General features: G+C 46.1%; 1 protein-coding gene across 1 annotated transcript in view; it reads left to right on the top strand.

Moving 5' to 3' along the window:
* The first annotated feature begins 401 nt into the window (after positions 1 to 401).
* Positions 402 to 17,246, top strand: part of cd44a (CD44 molecule (IN blood group) a) — a 57,380-nt gene continuing 40,535 nt past the window's right edge. The window contains exon 1 of the mRNA XM_072591845.1: positions 402 to 571. Within this exon, the coding sequence (XP_072447946.1) occupies positions 505 to 571 (67 nt within the window). The 5' untranslated portion in view covers positions 402 to 504. The remainder of the gene's footprint in view (positions 572 to 17,246) is intronic.

Below are 17,246 nucleotides of genomic sequence, written 5' to 3'. Positions count from 1 at the left end.
TGCTGGTGGGTGCCGCATATACCCACTTGGGTGTCAGTTTTCATAGAGAGAAAAAAACACGTTAGATTACAGCCCACAAGTCTGGCAATGAACACCAAACCCAACGGCAATGTGATCTCTCAGGGAGTTTCTCCGGGGATGGGTGCTGTTGCCTGTTTGTTTAGCTTTTCCACAGTTTAGTAAGCAGGATGTATGTGACTGTGGTCTGCTCTCTGCAAATGGTGCTGAAAGCATTTTGGACTGCTGTATTACTGAACTTGCAGAGAGAGGGTGTGTGTGTGTGTGTGAGAGAGAGAGGAGAGTCAATGTGATCTCACGTCATTCCCTGTGTTCCCTCCCCCTCCCCAACTTATTCAATCAGAATAAAACCAAGTTAAAAAAAAACTCAACTCACTAGGGGATAGAGGAGAGGAGCAGTTGATTGAAAAAAAAATCACTCACACTTTTCACTCCTCAGCCAGGAGAGAGTGAGAGCCACTGACTGTTACCTAAAACAAGACAAGTATGTTCCAACATCTGTTAATTGGAGCTGTGGGATCAATATTGGTGGTGAATTCCTTGTGTGTCCAAGGTAGGTGACTTACCTGAAATACTAACTTGCACCTTTTCACTACAAAGTGTGGTCGTAAGTCTCCATGTCTTGAGAAATATAATGTTGAAGTCTAACCAGGTGGACTGATAATGGATAAATTTCAGGATTGACAGCACTAGATTGCTTCCAGTATTTTAACATTTCCTTTGGCTACTTGTGGACTTATTGTTTAATTGGTTCGTTTTATTGTTTCATTTACACATTCTTAAAAGCTGATTTCTGAGGATCTAGTTGCAGATCTCTTTGAATCACTGGCAGCCGGAGACTGGCTCATTATTAATCTGAAAAGACACTGCCAGTGCCAAGCTTTATAAAACTGAATGTATTTTCAGGGGGAAAGGGAGGATACATCAAAGGAGAATGTGTGTTCAGAGGACGCTCTTTATGAAAGAAAATTCATTAACTCCTCTCCGATGAATAAATGTTTGAGAAAATGTTACCATAGAATCTGCAGAATGTTTGGCAATTTCTTGCTCAGCTCCAAGAAGCAGTTCTGGGTGATCAGAGGAGAAAAGAACCGAACTGCTACTGTGCTGGGCATGGTCAATCTGAAACAACACCCTATCCCCTCACACTCTGGCTGGTAGGAGTGAACACCTTAACTCCCAATGGAGTTGTGAGAGTGGCTGAATACCCCTGTAACAGGGAGTGTGAGAATTAATACCCCCGGACCGTGACTTAGCACTAAATATCTCCTGAACCAAAGAGTGTAAGGACTAATTACCCCACACCATGGAGTGTAGGGGTGCACCATTGGTGAGATGATGGCTGAGTGGTATTATCACCAGACAATTATCACCAGACAATGTTCAGGATATGGCTGATGAAGAGCTTTTGCCCGAAACTTCAATTTTCCTGCTCCTCGGATGCTGCCTGACCTGCTGTGTGTTTCCAGCACTACTCCAATTTTGACTCTAATCTCCAGCATCTGCAGTACCCACACTCGCCGACTGTTCTGGGTAGCCGAGTTCGATCCTCCCACGCGGACGGTGGAATTTAATTTAATCAATAAAATCTGGAATTAAATAATGACTAATTGTCGAGGAAGGCCCACCTCCGCCATTAATGCCCTTGAGGGAAGGAAACTGCCATCTTTATCTGGTCTGGCCTACACGTGTCCAGACCCACAGTAATGAGGGGACGCCAAACTGCCTTCTGGGCAATTAGGGATAGGCAATAAACGCTGGCCTAGCCAGGGACACCCTCATCCTGTAGATAAATGAAAGAACTGGGGTGTATTACCTCATTTACTAAGGAGTATTAGAATTAAATACACCTACCTCACAGAGTAGGAGGGGTGAATACCCCCCGTATCACAGTGTGGGAGGGGTGAATACCCCCCTGTATCACAGAGTGGGAGGGGTGAATACCCCCCTGTATCACAGAGTGGGAGGGGTAAATGCCCCCCTGTATCACAGAATGGGAGGAGTAAATACCCCCCTGTATCACAGAGTGGGAGGGGTGAATACCCCCCTGTATCACAGAGTGGGAGGGGTGAATACCCCCCTGTATCGCAGAGAGGGAGGGGTGAATACCCCCCTGTATCACAGAGAGGGAGGGGTGAATACCCCCCTGTATCACAGAGTGGGAGGGGTGAATACCCCCTGTATCACAGAGAGGGAGGGGTGAATACCCCCCTGTATCACAGAGTGGGAGGGGTGAATACCCCCTGTATCACAGAGTGGGAGGGGTGAATACCCCCTGTATCACAGAGTGGGAGGGGTGAATACCCCCCTGTATCACAGAGAGGGAGGGGTGAATACCCCCTGTATCACAGAGTGGGAGGGGTAAATACCCCCTGTACCATGGAGTGGGAGGGGTGAATACCCCCCTGTATCGCAGAGAGGGAAGGGTGAATACCCCCCTTATCACAGAATGGGAGGGGTAAATACCCCCCTGTATCACGGAGTGGGAGGGGTGAATACCCCCTGTATCACAGAGTGAGAGGCGTAAATACCCCCCTGTATCACAGATTGAGAGGCGTAAATACCCCCCTGTATCACAGAGTGGGAGGGGTCAATACCCCCCAGTTCACAGAGTGGGAGGGGTAAATATCCCCCTGTATCACAGAGTGGGAAGGGTAAATACCCCGTGCATCACACAGTGCGAGGGGTGAATGCCCCCCTTTTTCACAGAGTGGGAGGGGTAAATACACTCCATATCACAGAGAGGAAGGAGTGAATACCCCCTGTATCACAGAGTGGGAGGGGTGAATACCCCCCCGGATCCTGAGTGGGAGGGGTATATACACCCTGTATCACAGAGTGGGAGGGGTGAATAACCCCTGTACCAAAGAGTGGGAGGTGTAAATACCCCCCGTATCACAGAGTGGGAGGGGTAAATACCCCCTGTATCACAGAGTGGGAGGGGTGAATACCCCCTGTATCACAGAGTGGGAGGGGTGAATACCCCCAGTAACACAGATTGGGAGGGGTGAATCCCCCCCTGTATCAGTGTGGGAGGGGTAAATACCCCCCTGTATCACAGTGTGGGATGGGCAAATACCCCCTGTATCACAGAGTGGGAGGGGCAAATACCCCCCTGTATCACAGAGTGGGAGGGGTGAATACCCCCCTGTATCACAGAGTGGGAGGGGCAAATACCCCCCTGTATCACAGTGTGGGAGGGGTAAATACCCCCCTGTATCACAGAGTGGGAGGGCTAAATACCCCCTGTATCACAGTGTGGGAGGGGCGAATACCCCCCTGTATCACAGAATGGGAGGGGTGAATACCCCCCTGTATCACAGAGAGGGAGGGGTGAATACCCCCCTGTATCACAGAGAGGGAGGGGTGAATACCCCCCTGTATCACAGAGAGGGAGGGGCGAATACCCCCCTGTATCACAGAGTGGGAGGGGTGAATACCCCCCTGTATCACAGAGTGGGAGGGGTGAATACCCCCCTGTATCACAGAGTGGGAGGGGTGAATACCCCCCTGTAACATAGAGTGGGAGGGGTGAATACCCCCCTTATCACAGACTGGGAGGGGTGAATACCCCCTGTATCACAGAGTGGGAGGGGTATATACCCCCCTGTATCACAGAGTGGGAGGGGTGAATACCCCCCTGTAACACAGATAGGGAGGGGTGAATACCCCCTGTATCACAGAGTGGGAGGGGTGAATACCCCCCTGTAACACAGACTGGGAGGGGTATATACCCCCCTGTATCACAGTGTGGGAGGGGTAAATACCCCCCTGTAACACAGAGTGGGAGGGGTGAATACCCCCCTGTATCACAGAGTGGGAGGGGTAAATACCCCCCTGTAACACAGAGAGGGAAGGGTGAATACCCCCCTGTAACACAGAGTGGGAGGGGTAAATACCCCCCTGTATCACAGTGTGGGAGGGGTGAATACCCCCCTGTATCACAGAGAGGGAGGGGTAAATACCCCCTGTAACACAGAGAGGGAAGGGTGAATACCCCCCTGTAACACAGAGTGGGAGGGGTAAATACCCCCCTGTATCACAGAGAGGGAGGGGTGAATACCCCCCTGTAACACAGAGTGGGAGGGGTGAATACCCCCCTTATCACAGAGTGGGAGGGGTGAATACCCCCCTGTATCAAAGAGAGGGAGGGGTGAATACCCCCCTGTATCACAGAGAGGGAGGGGTGAATACCCCCCTGTATCACAGAGTGGGAGGGGTAAATGCCCCCCTGTATCACAGAATGGGAGGGGTGAATACCCCCCTGTATCACAGAGTGGGAGGGGTGAATACCCCCCGTATCACAGAGTGGGAGGGGTGAATACCCCCCTGTATCACAGACTGGGAGGGGTGAATACCCCCCTTATCACAGAGTGGGAGGGGTGAATACCCCCCTGTATCACAGAATGGGAGGGGTGAATACCCCCCTGTATCACAGAGTGGGAGGGGTGAATACCCCCCGAATCACAGAGTGGGAGGGGTAAATGCCCCCCTGTATCACAGAATGGGAGGGGTGATTACCCCCCTGTATCACAGAATGGGAGGGGTGAATACCCCCCTGTATCACAGAGTGGGAGGGGTGAATACCCCCCGTATCACAGAGTGGGAGGGGTGAATACCCCCCTGTATCACAGAGTGGGAGGGGTAAATACCCCCCTTATCACAGTGTGGGAGGGGTAATACCCCCCTGTATCACAGTGTGGGTGGGGTGAATACCCCCCTGTATCACAGTGTGAGAGGGGCAATACCCCCCTGTATCACAGTGTGGGAGGGGTGAATACCCCCCCTGTATCACAGAGTGGGAGGGGTAATACCCCCTGTATCACAGTGTGGGAGGGGTAATACCCCCCTGTATCACAGTGTGGGTGGGGTGAATACCCCCCTGTATCACAGACTGGGAGGGGTGAATACCCCCCTGTATCACAGAGTGGGAGGGGTGAATACCCCCCTGTATCACAGACTGGGAGGGGTGAATACCCCCCTGTATCACAGAGTGGGAGGGGTAAATACCCCCCTTATCACAGTGTGGGAGGGGTAATACCCCCCTGTATCACAGTGTGGGTGGGGTGAATACCCCCCTGTATCACAGTGTGAGAGGGGCAATACCCCCCTGTATCACAGAGTGGGAGGGGTGAATACCCCCCCTGTATCACAGAGTGGGAGGGGTGAATACCCCCCCTGTTTCACAGAGTGGGAGGGGTAATACCCCCCTGTATCACAGTGTGGGAGGGGTAATACCCCCCTGTATCACAGTGTGGGTGGGGTGAATACCCCCCTGTATCACAGTGTGAGAGGGGCAATACCCCCCTGCATCACAGTGTGGGAGGGGTGAATACCCCCCTGTATCACAGTGTGGGAGGGAGGTAGCAGAAGACCATGGGGAACTAGGCCATTCAGCCCAATCAATGAAATCACAGCTGATCTAATCGTCCTGAACTCCACTCTCCTTCCTATAACCCCAAAGTCTCGATTCCATTACTGATGAAAAATCTCTATCTCAGCCTTGAAATACCTAATACTCTCCAGCCCTCTGTGTTCAACAATTCTACAAGCTTACTCTCTTCTGAGAGAAGAATCCCCTCCTCATCTCTGTCTTAAATGGATGATTCCTTCCTCTGAAGTTCTGCCCTCTGGTGCGAGACAATGGGATACAAACTGTCCACACTCACCCTGTCAAATCCCCTAAGAATCTTGTATGTCTCAATGATGTCTCATTCTTCTCAACCATGGAGAACAGGCCCAGGCCTACTCAACCTTTCCTCATAACACAGTCCCTCCATAGCTGGTATCAGCCCAGTGAACCTCTCTGGACTGCCTCTAATAGCCGTTTATCTTCCCTGAGGTAAGGGATTGAAAACTGTTCATGATATTCCAGGTGAAGTCTTACTAATGCCTTGTATCCCTTTAGGAAAGCCTCGCTATTTTTATACTCCATTCCCTTGGAAATATAGGCCATCAGGTCATTTGTCTTCCCTATTACCCACCAGCTTTTCATGATTCATGGATGAGGACCCCAAAATCTCTCTGTTCCATAGCTTTCTGCAGTCTTTCTCAATTTATATAATATTCAGCGCCTGCATTCTTCTTGCTGAAGTGCATAATCTTCCAATTTCCCACATTATATTTCATCTGCTTAGTTTTGCCCACTCACTAAAGTTGCCTATATTCCCTCTGAAGACTCTTTGTGCCTTCCCACATAATTTGCCTTCCCACATAATTTTGTGGCATCAACAAACTTGGTGAAAGTACATTCACTTCCGCTGTCTAAGTCATTAATGGAGATTGTAAGTAATTGTGGCTCCAGCACTGGTCCCTGTGGCACTCCACTTGCCAGGCCAAAAGTCCACCCTTTACCCCAACTCTTTGTCTTCCATTAGTTAGTTAATGCTCTATCCATGTTAATATACGAAGCTGTATCAGAGCACTATTCCAACGAGCCACCACACACTGCAGCACAGACGAACTTCGGAAAACAGAGGAGAACCACCTATACAACGTATTCAAGAAGAACGGATACTCAAAAAAAATACAGTCTGCAGATTCCTCAAGAAAAAACCACGACAAGCAGACCGAACGCAGCCAGAAACCCTAACCACCTTACCATATATCAAAGAAGTTTCAGAAATGACAGCCAGACTACTGAGACCCCTCAGAATCCTAGTAGCACACAAACCCACCAACACTCTCTCAAACAAAAACTAACAAACTTAAAAGACCCAGTACAACCCATGGACAAAACCAACGTCGTCCACAAAATTCCATGCAAGGACTGCCACAAACACTACGTAGGACAAACAGGAAGAAAGTTAGCCACCAGGATACACGAACACCAGCTAGCCACAAAAAGACACGACCCTCTCTCCCTCGTAGCCCTACACACGGATGAAAAAAACCCACCATATCGACTGGGACAACACATCTATCCTGGGACAGGCTAAGCAAAGTCATGCCAGAGAATTCCTAGAGGCCTGGCACTCCAACCACAACGCCATAAACAAACACATAGATCTAGATGCCATCGATTAACCCCTCAGAAAACAAACAGGAAATGACATCACCACAAACCCCAGGAACCCCATCCAGGAGAAAGATATAAATAGAAAGCAGGAGACAACAGCTTCACTTCACTTGGAGGTCACCACTGATGATGTTACCTAGATAGGTAATGAAACGTCTGGATATCAAACCTACAGCTCAGTGAACAAACCTACACCCTATACCTCAACCTGAACTACAAACCTTCACAAACCTTGTAAAAATGCTAATATACTCCCCCCTACAATATAGACTCTTATCAAGCAGGTCAGGCAGCATCTGAGGAGCAGGAGAATCGACATTTTGGGCATAAGCCCTTCATTATGCCCAAAACATCGACTCTCCTGCTCCTCAGATACTGCCTGACCTGCTGTGCTTTTCCAGCACCACATTCTTTGACTCTGATCTCCAGCATCTGCAGTCCCTCACTTTCCCCTCTTATCTTATCAAACCTGGTACACAGTACCTTACTGAATGCCTTTTGGAGGTCTAAATACATTACATCCATTGTTTTCCCTTCATTTGCCCTGTATATTACCTTCTTAACAAACTGTAATAAATTTGTAAGGCATAAATTACCCTTCATAAAGCCATGCTGATTCTGCTTGACTATATTATGCATTTCTAAATGCTCTGCTATTACATTCTCTATGAAAGACTAACATTTTCCTATGACAGATGTTAAGCGAAACAGTCTGTAGTTACCTTTTTCTTTGTCTGCTTCCATTTTTGCAAAAGGATATTGCATTAGCAGTTAGAATCATAGAATCCCTACATTGTGGAAGCAGGCCATTCAGCCCATCATGTCCACACCGACTCTTGAAAGTATCCCGTCCATACCCATTCTCCTCCTTATCCCTGTAATCCTACATTTCCCATGATTAATCCGCCTAGCCTGCACATCCCTGTTTTGCAATCCTCCGTGACCTTTCCATAATCTACGATTTCCTGGAACATTCCTGGAACTTTGTCGTTACCTTCGTTAGTACCCTGAGATGCATCCCTTCAGATCCAGGGGACATACTGATTTTGAGTTTGATTAATTGTTGTCACATGTACCGAGATACAGTGAAAAGTGTTGCATTATTCAGACAGACCGTACCATACAAAGTGCATCAGGGTAGAAGCACAGAGTGCAGTGTTACAGTTGCTGAGAAGGGCCAGACAGAGAGATCAGAATTAACATGGGACAGGTCTGTTCAAAAATCTGCTAACAACGGGTAAGAAGCTGTTCTTGAACCTGTTTGCAAGTGTATTCAGACATTTATATTTTCTGCCCGATGGAAGAGCGTGGAAGAGATCACATTCTGGCTCTCATTGGTCAGAGTATTTTCAAAACTGAAAGTAGATTTAAGAGAACGTTGTTAATAATTCTGACAGACTTAGATTTGAAGTTTAGAAGAGCAGAATAATTCTAAGATATGTAGGAATAAGATCTGCTGCAGACATCTCACAAAATGTTGCTACACTCTGGCGCCATCTTGAATTGGACTATAGCCCCATTCGTTGTTTTAGTACTTTTTCTAGTGACAGCTTTTGTACTTATTTCCTCACACTCCTTAGCTCTATGATTATTTAGTATTTTTGAAATGCTAATAGTATTCTCTACCATGGTGACTGGTACCAAACATTTTTTTCTACTCTGCTCCCATTTCCAGCTTCCCATTACTGTTTATTCAAGTTTTTTCCTCCAACAGGCTTTTACACACTAGTGCCTCTCTCTTTGTATTGATATGTTTTAAGGACACAAAGAATAAAAAGAGTATAAAGCATCTCAGTTTTTAGGTTACCCGCTAGTTTACCCTCAGATTTTATTTTCTCTCTCTTTATTACTTTTCTTGGTCACATTTTGTTGGGTTTTAAGGTTTTCTCAATCCTCTGATTAATCATGAAACGTTGTCACAATGTATGTTTTTCTTTCAATTTAATACTAACCTCAACTTCCTAGGTTAACCATGATTGGTTTATCCCCTTGCTAGAATCCTTCTTCATCCCTGACATATGACTTTGTTGTAATCCATCAACTATTTTAAGTTTAGCACAGTTGTTTCCCACCTAGATTTCTCATCCTCAAACTGAAAGGTACATTCGACCTTTTTTTTGTTTTTGCCCCTGTTCCCGAGGGGATCCATTACTCTGTGATCATTTATTAAACCTGCCTCATTACACATCAACTGAGATGATTGGATCCATATTATTTTAGGAAACTTTCCCAAATAGATTCTGTGAATTCTTCCACATGGCTACTTCAGCCAGTTTGGTTTTCCTAAACTATGTGAAGGTTAAAGTTATCCTTAAATAATATTTCATCTGTTTTATATGACCTCGTTATTTATTATCTGTCCTACAAAACAGCTAATGTTAAGGGGACAATTCATTACTCCTCCCTCTGTTTTGTTCCCCTTTTTAGTTCTTACCTCCATTCAAATGAATTCTGCATCTTCCAGTCCAAAATTACATGGTACTTTATACCATATCTTACTAACAAAGTCACCGCCCTCCTCTCCCGTCCCTTCCTGTCTGCCCTTTAAAAATATCACATACCCGGAATATTTAATTCCAAGATTTTTGATCTCTTTGTAACCATGTCTCTGTAATGGTCATCATGACCATAAGCATTCACTTGCATTTGTGCCGTTAGTGCAATAGAGGGGGAGCATTGCACACCCCTGTACCACAGCCTGGGAGGACTGTATATCCCATATCATTGAATGGAGGGATTGAATACCATGTACTATGGATGTGGAAGTCAGAAGACAATGAATATTCTGTGCAGGATGTCATGCTTAATTAACATTCACTGTGTGGTAACGACACACCTCAGTTTGAATATGCCCTGGACCATAAAAGGTTGGTCAATTGATTGGTCCGGGAATCCCTGCCTGAGACACTATCACTCTATTGATCGGTCCCTGCCCTCAGACACTATCAAACTAATAATCTGGGAGTCACACACCAGACACTATCAGTCTACTCATCGGGGAGTTACTGTCCCCAGACTCTATCACTGTATTAATCAGGGAGTCACTGTCCCCAGACTCTATCACTGTATTGATCAGTGAGTTACTGTCCCCAAACTCTATCACTGTATTGATCAGTGAGTTACTGTCCCCAGACTCTATCACTGTATTGATCAGTGAGTTACTGTCCCCAAACTCTATCACTGTATTGATCAGTGAGTTACTGTCCCCAGACTCTATCACTGTATTAATCAGGGAGTCACTGTCCCCAGACTCTATCACTGTATTGATCAGGGAGTCACTGTCCCCAGACTCTATCACTGTATTGATCAGGGAGTCACTGTCCCCAGACTCTATCACTGTATTGATCAGTGAGTTACTGCCCCCAGACTCTATCACTGTATTGATCAGGGAGTCACTGTCCCCAGACTCTATCACTGTATTGATCAGTGAGTTACTGTCCCCAGACTCTATCACTGTATTGATCAGTGAGTTACTGACCCCAGACTCTATCACTGTATTGATCAGTGAGTTACTGTCCCCAGACTCTATCACTGTATTGATCAGTGAGTTACTGTCCCCAGACTCTATCACTGTATTGATCAGGGAGTCACTGTCCCCAGACTCTATCACTGTATTGATCAGTGAGTTACTGTCCCCAGACTCTATCACTGTATTGATCAGTGAGTTACTGTCCCCAAACCCTATCACTGTATTGATCAGGGAGTCACTGTCCCCAAACTCTATCACTGTATTGATCAGTGAGTTACTGTCCCCAGACTCTATCACTGTATTGATCAGGGAGTCACTGTCCCCAAACTCTATCACTGTATTGATCAGGGAGTTACTGTCCCCAGACTCTATCACTGTATTGATCAGTGAGTTACTGTCCCCAGACTCTATCACTGTATTGGTCAGGGAGTTACTGCCCCCGACTCTATCACTGTATTGATGAGTGAGTTACTGTCCCTGACTGTATCACTGTATTGATTAGTGAGTTACTGCTCCCCAGACTCTATCGCTGTACTCATCAGGGAGTTACTGTCACCCAGACTCTATCACTGTATTAATCAGGGAGTTTGTGATCCCAGACTCCATCACTGTATTGATCAGTGAGTTACTGTCCCTGGGTTCGATCACTGTATTGATCAGGGAGTTACTGTCCCCAGCCTCTATCACTGTATTGATCAGGGATATACTGTCCCCAGACTCTGTCACTGTATTGATCAGGGAGTTACTGCCCAGAGATTCTATCACTGTACCGATCAGTGAGTTTCTGCCCTCACACTCTATCACGGTATTGATTAGGGAGTTACTGTCGCCAGACTCTATCATTGTATTGATTAGTGAGTTACGGACCCCAGACTCTATCACTGTATTAATCAGAACGTTACTGTCCCCAGACACTATCACTATATTGATCAGTGAATTACTATCCCCAGACTTTAATACTGTAGTGATCAGTGAGATACTGTCCCCAGACTTTATCACTGTATTAATCAGGGAGTTTGTGATCCCAGACTCAATCACTGTATTGATCAGTGAGTTATTGACCCCCGTATCTATAACTGTATTGATCAGTGAGTCACTGTCTCCAAATTCTATCACTGTCGTGATGAGTGAGTTACTGCCCGCAGACTCAATCACTGTATTGATTAGTGAGTATCACTGCATTGATCAGAGAGTTACAGTCCCCAGACTCTATCACTGTATTAATCAGGGAGTTACTGCCCCCCCGAATCTATCACTGTATTGATCAGGGAGTTACTGCCCCCAGACTGTATTAATGTATTGATCAGGGATATACTGCCCCCCCCCGAATCTATCACTGTATTGATCAGGGAGTTACTGCCCCCCTGAATCTATCACTGTATTGATCAGGGAGTTACTGCCCCCAGACTGTATTAATGTATTGATCAGGGATGTACTGTCCTCACACTCTATCACTGTATTGATTAGTGAGTCACTGTCCCCAGACATACTCAATGTGGTGATCAGTGAGTTACTCTCCCCAGACTCTATCACTATATTGATCGGTGAGTTACTATCGCACGACTTTAACACTGTATTGATCAGTGAGTTACTGCCCACAGACTTTATCACTGTATTGATCAGTGAGTTACTGCCCCAGACTCTATCACTGTATTGATCAGTGAGTTACTGCCCCCCCCCGAATCTATCACTGTATTGATCAGTGAGTTACTGTCCCAGACCTTATCACTGTATTGGTCAGTGAGCACTGTCCCCAGACTAACTTACTGCATTGATCAGTGAGATACTGTACCCAGACTCTATGACTGTATTGATCAGTGCGTTACTGCCTCCAGATTCTATCACTGTCGTGATCAGTGAGTTACTTCCCCCAGACTCTATCATTGTGTTGATCAGTGAGTCACTGTTCCCAGACTCTATCACTGCAATGATCAGTGAGTTAATGTCTCCAGACTCTATTACTGTATTGATCAGTGAGTCACTGTCCCCAGACTGTCACTGTATTGACCAAGGAGTCACTGTCCCCAGACTCTATCACTGCATTGATCAGTGAGTTACCACCCAAAGACTCTATCACTGTACTGATCAGGGAGTTACTGCCCCCAGACTCAATCAATGTATTGACCAGAGAGTTACAGTTGCCAGACTCTATGACTGCATTGATCAGGAAGTTACTGCTCCCAGACTGTATCAATGTATTGATCAGGGATATACTCTCCTCACACTCTATCACTGTATTAATTTGTGAGTCACTGTCCCCAGACATAATGACTGTGGTGATCAGTGAGTTACTGTCCCCAGACTCGATCACTGTATTGATCAGGGTGTTACTGTCCCACAGACTGTATCACTGTATTGATCACAGAGTTACTATCCCCAGATTCTATCACTGTATTAATCAGGGAGTCACTGTCTTGAGACTCTATCACTGTATCGATCAGTGAGTTACTGCCCCCAGATTCTATCACTGTATCGATCAGGGAGTTACTGCCCCCAGATTCTATCACTGTATTGATCAGTGAGTTACTGCCCCCAGATTCTATCACTGTATTGATCAGTGAGTTACTGCCCCCAGATTCTATCACTGTATTGATCAGTGAGTTACTGCCCCCAGCCTCTGTCACTCTATTGATCAAGGAGATACTGCACCCAGTATATATCACTGAACTGATCAGTGAGTTCGTGTCCCCAGACTCTATCTCTGTGTTCGTCAGGGAGTCACTGTCTTGAGACTCTATCACTGTATTGATTGAGGAGTTACTGCCCCTAGAATCTATCACTGTATTGATCAGTGAGTCACTGTCCCCAGACTCTGTCACTGTATTGATCAGGGAATCACTGACCCAGACTCTATCACTGTATTGAGCAGGGTGTTACTGTGCCCAGACTCTATCACTGTATTGATCGGGGGGTTACTGCCTCAGACTCTATGACTGCAATGATCAGGGAGTCACTGACCTGAAACTCTGTCACTGTATTGATCAAAGAGTCACTGCCCCCCAGACTCTATCACTGTATTCATCAGGGAGTTACTACCCCCAGGCTCAATCACTTTGTTGATCACTGAGTTACTGACCCCAGACTCTCCCACTGTGTTGATCAGGTCGTCACTGCCTACCAAACTCTATCACTGTATTCATCAGGGAGTTATTGTCCTTAGACTCTATCACTGTATTGATCAGTGATTTACTGTCCCCAGACACTATCACTATATTGATCAGTGAGTTACTATCGCAAGACTTTAACACTGTGTTGATCAGTGAGTTACTGTCCCCAGACTTTATCACTGTATTGGTCAGTGAGCACTGTCCCCAGACTAATTTACTGTATTGATCAGTGAGGTACTGTACCCAGACTCTATCACTGTATTGATCAGTGAGTTACTGTCCCCAGAATCTATCACTGTACTGATCAGGGAGTTACTGCCCCCAGACTCTATCACCGTATTGATCAGTGAGTTACAGTCTCCAGACTCTATCATTGCATTGATCAGGGAGTTACTGCGCCCAGACTGTATCAATGTATTGATCAGGGATATACTGTCCTCACACTCTATCACTGTATTGATTAGTGAGTTACGGACCCCAGACTCTATCACTGTATTGATCAGGGAGTTACTGCCCCAGATTCTATCACTGTATTGATCAGTGATTTATTGCCCCCAGACTCTATCACTATGTTGATCAGTGAGTTACTATCCCCAAACTTTAACACTGTAGTGATCAGTGAGTTACTGCTGCCAGACTGTATCACTGTATTGATGAATGAATTACTGCCCCCAGACTCTATCACTGCATTAATCAGGGAGTTTGAGGTCATAGACTCTATCACTGTATTGATCAGTGAGTTACTGACCCCAGGCATTATCACTGTATTGATCAGGGATATACTGTCCCCAGATTCTATCACTATATTGATCAGTGAGTTACTGCCCCCAGAGTCTGTCATTGTATTGATCAGGGAGTTACTGTCTCCAGACTCTATCACTGTATTGATCAGGGAGTTACTGACCCCAGGCATTATCACTGTATTGATCAGTGAGTTAATGCCCCTTTGACTTTATCACTATATTGCTCAGTCAGTTACTGTCTCCAGACTCTATCGCTGTATTGATCAATGAGTTACTGTCCCCAGACTTTAACACTGTAGTGATCAGTGAGATACTGCCCCCAGACTGTATCACTGTATTAATCAGGGAGTTTGTGATCCCAGACTCAATCATTGTATTGATCAGTGAGTTACTGACCTCCGAATCTATCACTGTATTAATCAGTGAGTTACTGTCCTCAGACTCTATCACTGTATTGATCAGTGAGCACTGTCCCCATACTAAATTACTGTATTGATCAGTGAGGTACTGTCCCCAGACTCGATCACTGTATTGATCAGTGAGTTACTTCCCCCAGACTCTATTATTGTATTGATCAGTGAGTCACTGTCCCCAACTCCATCACTGCATTGATCGGGGTGTTACTGCCCCCATGCTATCACTGTATTGATCAGTGAGTCACTGCCCCCAGACTCTATCACTGCATTGATCAGTGAGTTACGACTGAAAATGTGTTGCTGGAAAAGCGCAGCAGGTCAGGCATATTCCAAGGAGCAGGAGAATCGACGTGCCTGACCTGCTGCGCTTTTCCAGCAACACATTTTCAGCTCTGATCTCCAGTATCTGCAGTCCTCACTTTCTCCAAAGACTCTATCACTGTATTGATCAGGGAGTTACAGTCCCCAGACTCTATTACTGTATTGATCGAGGAGTTACTGCCCCAGACTCTATCACTATATTGATCAGTGAGCACTGTCCCCAGACTTTATCGCTGTATTGATCAGGGAGTTACTGCCCCGAGAATCTATCAGTGAATTACTGCCCCCAGACCCAATTACTGTATTAATCAGGGAGTTTGTGATCCCAGACTCGATCACTGTATTGATCAGGGAGTTACTGTTCCAAGACTCTATCACTGTATTGATCCATGAGTTAATGCCCCCCAGACTCTATCACTGTATTAATCGGGGAGTTATTGCCTCCAGACTCTGTCAATGCATTGATCAGTGAGCTACTGTCCCCAGACTCTGTCACTGTACTGATCCGTGAGATACTGTGCCTAGATTCTATCACTGTATAGATCAGGGTGTAACTGCGCCCCGACACTATCACTGTAATGATCATTGAGTTACTGATCCCAGACTCCATCACTGCACTGATCAGGGAGTTACTTCCCCCAGACTCTATCACTGTACTGATCCAGGGAGTTACTGTCCCCAGACTCTATCACTGTGTTGATCTGTGAGTTACTGTCCCCAGACTCTATCACTGTACTGATCCAGGGAGTTACTGTCCCCAGACTCTATCACTGTGTTGATCTGTGCGTTACTGTCCCCAGACTCTATCACTGTGTTGATCTGTGCGTTACTGTCCCCAGACTCTATCACTGTGTTGATCTGTGAGTTACTGTCCCCAGACTCTATCACTGTATTGATCAGGAAGTTACTGTCCCCAGACTCTATCACTGTGTTGATCTGTGAGTTACTGTCCCCAGACTCTATCACTGTATTGATCAGGAAGTTACTGTCCCCAGACTCTATCACTGTGTTGATCTGTGCGTTACTGTCCCCAGGCTCTATCACTGTGTTGATCTGTGAGTTACTGTCCCCAGACTCTATCACTGTGTTGATCGGTGCGTTACTGTCCCCAGACTCTATCACTGTGTTGATCTGTGAGTTACTGTCCCCAGACTCTATCACTGTGTTGATCTGTGCGTTACTGTCCCCAGACTCTATCACTGTGTTGATCTGTGAGTTACTGTCCCCAGGCTCTATCACTGTGTTGATCTGTGAGTTACTGTCCCCAGACTCTATCACTGTGTTGATCTGTGCGTTACTGTCCCCAGACTCTATCACTGTGTTGATCTGTGCGTTACTGTCCCCAGACTCTATCACTGTATTGATCAGGAAGTTACTGTCCCCAGACTCTATCACTGTATTGATCTGTGCGTTACTGTCCCCAGACTCTATCACTATGTTGATCTGTGAGTTACTGTCCCCAGACTCTATCACTGTGTTGATCTGTGAGTTACTGTCCCCAGACTCTTTCAGTTTATTGACCAGTGAAGTTCTTGTTTCTGGATTTTGGAGCCACTTTCTCTCTCTGTTAGGAGCTGCTGTTGATATCGATGGTCGCAGCTGTCTGATGGTTTGAGCTGGCCATTAACAAGGAAGTTGCAGTTCGCTTATTGGGCTTGTTAAGTTGCAGCATTTCTCACATGATGTTTTCTGGAAATAAAACCACTTACGGGAATGGGTTGGCTGGAACTAGGCAATGATTGGCCAGTGGCAAGAACTGTGTCAACTTTTATATGCTGTGCGGTCTGCCACGTCCTCGCTTGTTGATGTTTTCAAGGTTGGATCTTCCTTCAATCTCTTCTGATCCATCTTCTATCTGATGAGGACCTGTGCTACCTCTGAGCACTCACCCATTTGCCCTAATTTTGGACCTTGCATCTACACCGCATCAAAAATCTTGTCGGAATCCTTACAAGCAACACACTCAGGACAATTACGACATACGAGTAACCACTGTCTCCTTGCCCAGCTTCACCTGACCGTCAGTGGTCATTCTTTTTGGAAACAGAACATTTATTTTCCTGCTGGCTGGGTCAGCAATTGGGTACATTTGGTGTCAGACAATTATTTGGCCTCAACACGTGGAATCTACTGCCTTGGTGGTCTTTGTTGTCA

This window comes from Chiloscyllium punctatum, chromosome 22 (assembly GCF_047496795.1).
Source record: "Chiloscyllium punctatum isolate Juve2018m chromosome 22, sChiPun1.3, whole genome shotgun sequence".
Taxonomy (NCBI): domain Eukaryota; kingdom Metazoa; phylum Chordata; class Chondrichthyes; order Orectolobiformes; family Hemiscylliidae; genus Chiloscyllium; species Chiloscyllium punctatum.
This window is presented reverse-complemented; position numbering and strand designations above follow the sequence as displayed.